Source organism: Diachasmimorpha longicaudata, chromosome 15, assembly GCF_034640455.1.
Source record: "Diachasmimorpha longicaudata isolate KC_UGA_2023 chromosome 15, iyDiaLong2, whole genome shotgun sequence".
In the NCBI taxonomy this organism is placed as follows: Eukaryota; Metazoa; Arthropoda; class Insecta; order Hymenoptera; family Braconidae; genus Diachasmimorpha; species Diachasmimorpha longicaudata.
In genome coordinates, this window is record NC_087239.1 from 1,238,863 (window position 1) to 1,247,259 (window position 8,397).

Below are 8,397 nucleotides of genomic sequence, written 5' to 3' on the forward strand. Positions count from 1 at the left end.
TGGCCGTGTGACGCGTCACTTTATTTTTCTGGCACTCCAGACAGTGTCTGGTCCATTCAGAACAGTCTTTGTTCATGCTGGGCCAGACGTAGCGCTCCGCGACCAATTTCCTTGAAGTCCTGCATCCGGGGTGAGCCATTGAGTGCAGCGAGTTGAAAACTTGGCGTCTCAGCTGCGTAGGTACGTAAGGACGGACTGTACTTGATGTCACATCACAGTACAGACGTTCGTCCATGCCTGGAAGTTGGAGATGTTCCAGATGCAGGTTCGCATCTGGTCGTGTGAGGAGATGTTCCAATTCTTGATCGCCTCGCTGGGCGTCTATTAGCTGTTGCGTAGTGACTGCGGTGGTGATCGCCTCCACCCGCGACAAGGCATCTGCCACGGCGTTATCTGGGCCTGCGACGTAGCGTATGTCCGTTGTAAATTGGGCTATATACTCTAGTCTGCAAAATTGCCAGGGTGCAGCTCTTTCCGGCCTTTGCTTGAACGCGTGAGTCAGTGGTTTGTGATCAGTGTAAATAACCACGTGACGTCCTTCAAAAATGTGTCGGAAGTGGAGTACCGCCTCATAGATCGCCTGGAGTTCCCTGTCGTAAGCCGCGTGTTTCTGCGAGGAAAGTGACAGTTTCCTGCTGAAAAATGCCAACGGCTGCCAGGAATTTCCATGCCTCTGCTGTAGGACTGCTCCGTTCGCATGATCTGACGCGTCCGTGAAAATGGCCCACTGTGCTTCTATGTTTGGGTGAGATAGTAGAGTGGCCTCTGCCAGAGCCCGCTTGCTGCGCTTGAAGGACTCTTCCAGGGCTGGTGTCCAGGCAACTGGATGTTTCCCCTTGACGTTCGGACCGTGAGTCGCTTCGTTCAACGAGGCAAGGATTTCCGCTGCTCCTTTAATGAACGTGCGATAGAAGTTCAGCGTTCCGAGGTATCTTCGCAGAGCCTTCACCGTTGTAGGCCTCGTGAACTCCAGAATCGCCTCCACCCGATCCGTGGGAGGCTTAATGCCCTCGGCGTTGATGGTGTGCCCGAGGAACAGGACCTCCGGCTGCCCTAGGACTGACTTGGCGTCGTTGATTATCAGTCCGTAGTCCTGAAGGCGCTGAAAGAGGATTCGCAGGTGCTCGTGGTGCTGTCCTTCGTCTTCTGATGCTACCAGGATGTGATCTATATACGGAAACAAAAACGGTAGATCACGTGTGACTTCGTCTATCAGGCGTTGGAACGTTTGAGCTGCATTCTTTAGTCCGAAAGTCATGTACGGGAATTCAAAAAGTCCAAAAGGCGTTATTATCGCAGTCTTTTGGATGTCCGCCGGCGCGACAGGGATCTGGTTTAATGCTTTCACCAAATCTACTGTTGAAAATACTGTTTTACCGTGTAGATTGGCAGCACAATCGTCCAAGTAACGAACAGGATACTTATCTGGTATTGTCCTGTCGTTGAGTGCGCGGTAATCACCGCATGGCCTCCACCCATTGTTCTTCTTAGTCGCCAGATGGAGTGCTGACGCCCACGGACTGTCAGATCTCCGCGCAGTTCCCAGCTTCAACATGCTGGAGAACTCGTCCTGGGCGATCTTAAGTTTTTCAGGCACCAGACGACGGGCTCGGCAGCAGATAGGTGGTCCAGGCGTAGTTCTTATGTGGTGCCGAGTGGAGTGTCGTGAGTTTTTGAGTAGTCCCTCCGGTTTCGTTATTGCCGGGAACTCCTTTAATACCGATGCGAACGGTGAGTCATCGCTGATCTCAAGGAGTTTTACCGACAGCGCACGAAACTGCGTGAACTGACCAGTCGACTTGAAACCTGTTGAGCCGTCGATGATGCGCTCGTTTCTCAGGTCCGGTAGCAGGTTGAAGCTGTGCAGAAAATCAGCTCCGATTATTGGCCTGCTGACATCCGCCTCGATGAAACGCCACGAAAAATCTCTGCGCAGCCCCAAATCTGGCGAAATCGACACGTAGCCGTAGGTGTTTATCAGGGTGCCGTTGGCTGCGTGGAGGTGGTAGCCACTCGTGTCTCTCTTGGTTGCCGGCCGCCTGCGGGGAGTGACAGAGACATCAGATCCCGTGTCTACCAAATGTCGGGTCCCTGTCGTCCTGTCGGTTATGAATAAGCGGCGGCATTTGGAGTGAGCGCCTCTCTCCGGCGTTTTCCTGAAACTTACAACCAGGTTGACACGTTCGTGCGTCCCTGCCGAATTTAAAATGGTACCAGCAGGTATTAAATTTGTTGGGTACTTTCCTGGAGCTCGAGCGTCTACGCGATTTGCTGCGTTGGCCTCGCGAATCCCCAGAGCGTGTAGATGAGCGAGGACGTGAGTCTCGCTTGTGAAGGGCAGCGACAGACGCAGTGAGCGCGGCAACCTGCTTCGTCAGCTGTGCTACGTCCATGCTCACGGTTGACGTCGATACGGCAGCGACTGTCGGGTGATAAACCTCATGCAGCTTGTCTGCGAGCTCCCCTAACTGCGTGATAGTGGCATCCTTTTGTATGACTAGGCATGCCCTTGTCTGTTCAGGCAGGTGTGACAACCAACGCGCTTTCAATACCTCGTCGTCGATGTCTGGAACCAGACTCCTTAGATACCTCAGGTAGTGTGAAGGCGAACGATCTCCAATGCTCTCCCTATCGAGCAGTTGGAGAAGATTCGCCTCTCTGGACTTAGAGAAACGCGTGATAAGCGTTCTCTTGAGGGTCTGGTACGGGATGTCCGCGGGGGGGTTAATAATTATGTCCTCCGCTTCGGCAGCTGACCTGGTGTCAATTAACGGGATAGTCCTATTATATTTATCCTGTTCCGTTACAATCCCCCGATTCCGGAACTGAGCCTCCAACTGGGCGAACCACAGCGCGGGTTTCTCGGCGCTGAACGGTGGTGCCCTGACATCGGGGTGAATTGCCGTCCCTGAAGTGGTCACTGTTGGAGTTCCGCTCTGCGTTGTCTCCGGCATTTCGGCTTTTCACTACTTATTCACTTATTTCAGGATCGAAAAATAAAACAAAAATGTCAGTTTTTTACACTTGACGAGTTATTATTTGGAAAATTTCTAGTTTTAAATGTCTAAACCGTTTAAACTATTCAAAAAAACTGACCGCGCGGAGGAAGTATTAACGCGTCGGATAAATAATGTCCTCCCGTTAAAGTTTTGACCGCGCGGGGGAAAGTATTGACGCGTCGTCAACAGCACTGCTCGACGTCCTTGGGCGCTCAGGAATGTGCGAGAATCACTCATAATGTTTTCGTTTTAGCAAGGACACTGTGAAACACTGAATATTTTCGAACGTTCGAGAAGCTTCGAGACGCAGTTTCGAAAATTTTCGATGGAAGAAAATTTGCGCGTCGAAAATAATTTCCGAACGCATTACTTTTCGCACTCGCACTCAGGTTTCTGTGTCACCAAAAAAAAATAAATTTATTATTATTAAACGCGGTATTTTATTTTTATTAAACGCGGTATTCCCTAATGAGATCACGTCGGGGTCACCAATGTGGGAATCGTAGTTATTGTTCACTTTTTAGGGAAATCACAATTCCAACACAATGTATAATTAACTTCTAATATTTAATATTTAATAAAGTAACAATTATACGCACTTAATGCTGATCGCATTAACAATACATACGAAGGCACGAGTTGCTAAGTGAGCTGTTAAGACTCGACTGACTCTTGATATTTTATATAGGTGAGAATTCGGGGGGTACCCTAATACAGGTACAGTTCGGTCCCGATATTAACTGGGCAGGTGAGTGATGTCACCGATGGCCAGTCGTCTCGCTGTGTGCGTGTGTTGATGTAGCGCGGCGCTACCGGGGGGGGGGGGGTTCTGGAAGGGGTTACCGATTCTCGGGGGCGCCACCGTCAACTTTGACTGGCGGGTTTTTCGCCGTTCGTATTTCGAATTGAAAAACGAATTTTCAAAAATCCGCGGCCCGCGAAAACGAAAATTAGCTGTAAGAAAAATGTAATTAATATAAGGAAAATAAATAAATAATAAAAATTGAAGATTCCCTATAAGTTTATTTCCCACCCAATTCATATTTAATAATAATTTAAAATTAAAAGAAGTAAATGTTTAAAAAGAAGGACCACAAATAATTATTTTAAAAATGTTTAAAAAAAAAACTTGAAACTAAACTACATTATGTTAAATAATAATCTTAAGCCTAATAGACTTTTTGATGTGAAAACTTCTTTTGGCGCGTTGGGCACTTTTGTGGGTGAGCATTTTTTCGTGAACTCGCGACAGATGAGATTATACAGTGATGCCAGATGCGGGACTCACATGTCTCCCGCTGCCCCACTCCGCAGCAGTAGTTGCGCATGAAACGCCCACGCGTGGGATTTTTGCCCCCGTCTGACATCACTGTATACGCATCCTTTGCATGGGCATTCGTTCGTGCCCTCGTGACAGACAAGATTCCGAGTTTTTTTTATATTTATTTTATAAATGTATATCAAACGCAAACTATATTTATTTAAATATTCCATTTGACTGGTGTTGCTGCTATGGTATTATCACTTATCACTTATCATATTTAGACGGTCCTGTCCGGAGGTGCAATCAGCCTCTCGGCCATTTTACACCCTGCCCTCAGGCAGCCGTCTAGTCGCTGGTATCGAGTATTTGTGCCCTACGAGCTAACTCATAGAGCCCCTTGATCCCGTCCCTGTCGACACGTATATCTATGCAAGTAGACCCGAAGACAAGCCATCTGGCTTCATCGAGTCCGCTGCATCTTGTGCATAGGTGAAGAGGATCCTCCTCTGTCAGCCCGGATCTTTTGCATAGGGGGTCAGTCCCCTTGCCTATCCTTGATAAGTACAGAGCCAGGGGCCAGTGTCCAGTGATAAGCCCCACCATAGTACGGAGCTTAACCCTGTTTAGGCCCAACAGGGTCTCTGCCAACTTCCTAGTGGGTTCTCCTAGGAGGGATTTCGTGTGCTTGGCACCCGTCTCCGAGTCCCATCTCTCCACGATCCTCCTATCCGCACGTTCCTTGACCAGGTCCTTCACAAAATCGGTGTGCACGCCTACGTGCTCCACCTCCCCCTGAAAGCCCCTGCAACTACCGTTCTTTGCTAGCTCATCGGCTTTTTCGTTGCCTTTGATGCCAGCGTGGCCCGGGATCCAGGCCACCTCGAGCCGATTATTTACGGCAATTTCCTCCATCAGCTCGACGCATTCACTCACCAGCTTAGAACAACACTCATACCTGAGTATTGCCCTCAGCGCGCGCTTGCTATCTGAGTAGATGAAGATCTTTTTGCACTTGTCCCCTCTCTCCAGGATCATCCTGGCGCAGGCTCTTAGGGCAGCTAGCTCAGTCTGGAGCACGGTTGCGTGTGAGTCCAGCCCAATGGTCCTCGCTATTGCGGGCCCCTCTGACCAGACCCCCGCACCTGCCCGTCCGCTCACCCGTGATCCGTCCGTACACCAGACTAGTCCCCGGGGCGGCACCCAGTCCGCATCCTTTCCTGACGGGGTTTCCCCCCATCCAAGATTGACCGAGAACTTTCTGCGAAAGTGCCATCGGGGTCTGCAGGCGTCAGCACCGCGCGACAGTAGCCCTTCCAGCTCTCTGTCCGCGTGGAGGACACTAGCATGCCCATTCCTAGCTCCTTTCCATGTTCCCTGTAGCCGCAGTCTTGCGGCCGCTCTTGTTGCCTCTTCCCTTAAAATTAGGTGTGGAGGTTGCATAAAGAGCAGAGCCTCCAACGCTGAGCTGGGGGTCGTTCTGAGGGCCCCTGTTATGCCCAGCATCGCAAGCCTGCCTATTTTGTCCACCGCTTTCCTGTGGCAGGCCTTGTTCAAGGCTGTCCACCACACTGCGGCTGCGTATGTTAGCTGTGGGGTCATAATGGCCGTGTAGATCCATTTGACCATCTTCGGCCTTAGACCCCATGTGCTTCCAAACATTCGCCTGCATGCCCAGTATGTCATGGTGACCTTGCTAGTCTGCATGGCGATGTGCTTTTTCCAGCTGAGCTTCTCGTCGAGCCAAATACCTAGGTATTTGACCTCACTCGAGAATTCCAGCATTGTGTTATAAATGGAGGGAGCTTTAACAGCACCCCTCCTTCTACGTGTGAAGTGCACCATCTCCGTTTTGCCTGGGTTTACCCTTAGGCCCTTCGATGTGCACCACTGCTGAACATAGTCCAGCGCCTTTTGAATCTTGCTGTGTAGCGTGCTCGTATTCCTGCTAGTTACCAGCAGTGCCACATCATCTGCGTATGCGACTGTCCTTACCCCCAGTTCCTCGAGTCCAGTGAGGAGGCCGTCAACTACGAGGAGCCATAGCAGAGGAGAGATAACCCCCCCCTGCGGGCAGCCCCTCCCTGCCGCAGCCCTTACCTCACTGTCCCCAAGGGTGGAGTGGACAACTCTTGTTCGGAACATGGCGGCTATCCATTTGATGATCGAATTCTCGATCCCAAACGCTGCCGCAGCTTTCTCCATTGTATCAAAGGCGGTATTGTCGAAGGCCCCTTCGATGTCTATAAAGACGCCAAGGGTGTCCTCCCCCCTTTCCTTCGCATTTTCTATTGTGCCTACCAAGTGGTGCAGCGCAGTCTCAGTCGATCTGCCAGCTTGGTAAGCATGTTGTGAGGGGCATATCTGATTAATCCTCAGTGCCCCCTCCTTAATGTGCCTATCGACCAGCCTTTCCAGCGTCTTCAGCAAGAAGGAGCTCAGGCTGATCGGTCTGTAGGCTTTCGCGTTGTCGTAGCTGCATTTACCCGGTTTGGGGATAAAGACAACCCTGACTTCCCGCCACCTGCCTGGCACATAGCCCAATGCTAGGCAGGCCCTGAATGCCGGTATCAGTCTGCGCAGGAGCAATGGCCCCCCTCTTCGCAAGAGGGCCGGATGTATCCCATCCGGACCTGGACTCTTGTACATTTCGAAGGAGTCCACCGCCCATTGCAGCATGTCCAGCGTGACTATTCGTGCGGCTAGCTCCCAGTCGGGATCGCCGCTTCCTGTTCGCCTCCAGTCCACTTCCAGACACTCTCCTGGAAGCTCTATAATAGAGTCCGGGAAATGCGCGCGAACCAGATGCTCAAGGACCTCTCGCGGTTCTGTGATGGTCTCTCCGCTTTCCAGCGTGATTCCACCCAGCCGTTGTGAAGGGCCCCCCGAGAAGACCCTGCGAAGCCTGGAGATGCCTGAAAGCGCCTCCAGTTCCTCACAGTATGTCCTCCAGGTGAGCTCCTTTGATCGTTTTATGAGCCTCTTGTACTCTCTCTGCACATTTCTGTACAGAGTCCAGTCTTCGGCCCTCTTCGATTTGTGCGCTCGGTTTCCGAGCCTCCTGGACTGGCTTCTCAGCCTGTCCAACTCACGGCTCCACCAAGGCACTTTATTACCCTTCCTGCAACGTCTAGCCGGGCATGCCGTCTCGAAAGACTCAGTTAGGGCAACGTGGATTCTTTCCACCTCGTCCTCTAACCGGTCCTCCCTGCAGGGCCTAACGCGTCCAACCCCGAGCCTTTCCTCCAGGTTCCTCTCGAAGGAGTCCCAGTCGGTGGCCCTTGGGTTTCTGCGCAGGCGGTCCTGCTGCGGTTGGGCACAGCCCTCTATGCTAAATCTGATGCGTCGATGGTCAGAGAGTGTGTCCTCCCGGTCCACCCTCCAGTCCCTGCATCGCCTCGCCAGCCGGCGGGTGCACATGGTTACGTCAATGATACATTGACAGCGAGAAGTGACGAACGTGGGCCTCGAGCCCCTGTTTAGGATCTCTAGGTCCACGTCTGCCATAAATTCCAGGAGAGCAGTGCCCCTGTCATTACATCTTTCACTGCCCCACACCACGTTCTGCGCGTTTGCGTCACAACCTATGATGAGTGGCAACTTTCTAGCTCTGCAGTGATTCACCAGATCACGCAGCTCATTGGTAGGTGGTGGTGTCGGCGAGTCATGTGGGAAGTAAGCCGAGCAGAAAACTATGTCCTCCGCACCGGCCTCCCCCCGAAGTCTCACGACAACCGCCACCAAGTCTCTGTGGCAGAAGTTGGCCATTCCCCTGGCTCCGCACGCTCTTTTGACAGCAATGCAGGCCCTGGGGCCCAGGTCGCCCTGAGCATAGAATAGCTCCACCTCGCCTCCAGATAGGCCTTTTACCGAGCCTCCGTGTTGCCAGGGCTCTTGTATAAGGCATATGTCTGTATGCTCTACTGCTAGGCTGCGACTCAGCAGGGCAGTCGCAGCCTTGCAGTGCTGCAAGTTAATCTGGGAGCAGTGGACTAGCAGAGAGCCTATGCCGTCTCCCTGCCTATTGCCCTCTGCTCTTTCCCCCCTTATCCCCCTGGCCATTGGTGGGCCATTAGGCAGGGTCGCCTGGTGGCGCCCTACCCTGCCCTGAGTGGGATGAGCCCGGCAGGGCCCAGT

General features: G+C 52.1%; 1 protein-coding gene across 2 annotated transcripts; it reads right to left on the reverse strand.

Moving 5' to 3' along the window:
• Window positions 1–2,021: 2,021 nt before the first annotated feature.
• Window positions 2,022–3,635, reverse strand: LOC135169590 (uncharacterized). 2 transcript variants are annotated; one of them, XM_064134717.1, is made up of 2 exons: window positions 3,599–3,635; window positions 2,022–2,977 (listed from the first exon to the last, which is right to left on the reverse strand). In XM_064134717.1, exon 2 carries the CDS (start codon window positions 2,952–2,954, stop codon window positions 2,061–2,063), a length of 894 nt encoding a protein of 297 aa, XP_063990787.1. In that variant the 5' UTR covers window positions 2,955–2,977; window positions 3,599–3,635; the 3' UTR covers window positions 2,022–2,060. The 2 variants fall into 2 exon arrangements, with proteins under 2 accessions (XP_063990787.1, XP_063990786.1); XM_064134716.1 differs by having other exon boundaries at window positions 2,022–3,392; window positions 3,599–3,612.
• Between the last annotated feature and the right edge of the window lie 4,762 nt (window positions 3,636–8,397).

Coding starts and splice junctions, on each gene's coding strand:
- LOC135169590 (XM_064134717.1), bottom strand. CDS start 2,954: ATGCCGGAGACAACGCAGAGCGGAACTCCAACAGTGACCACTTCAGGG.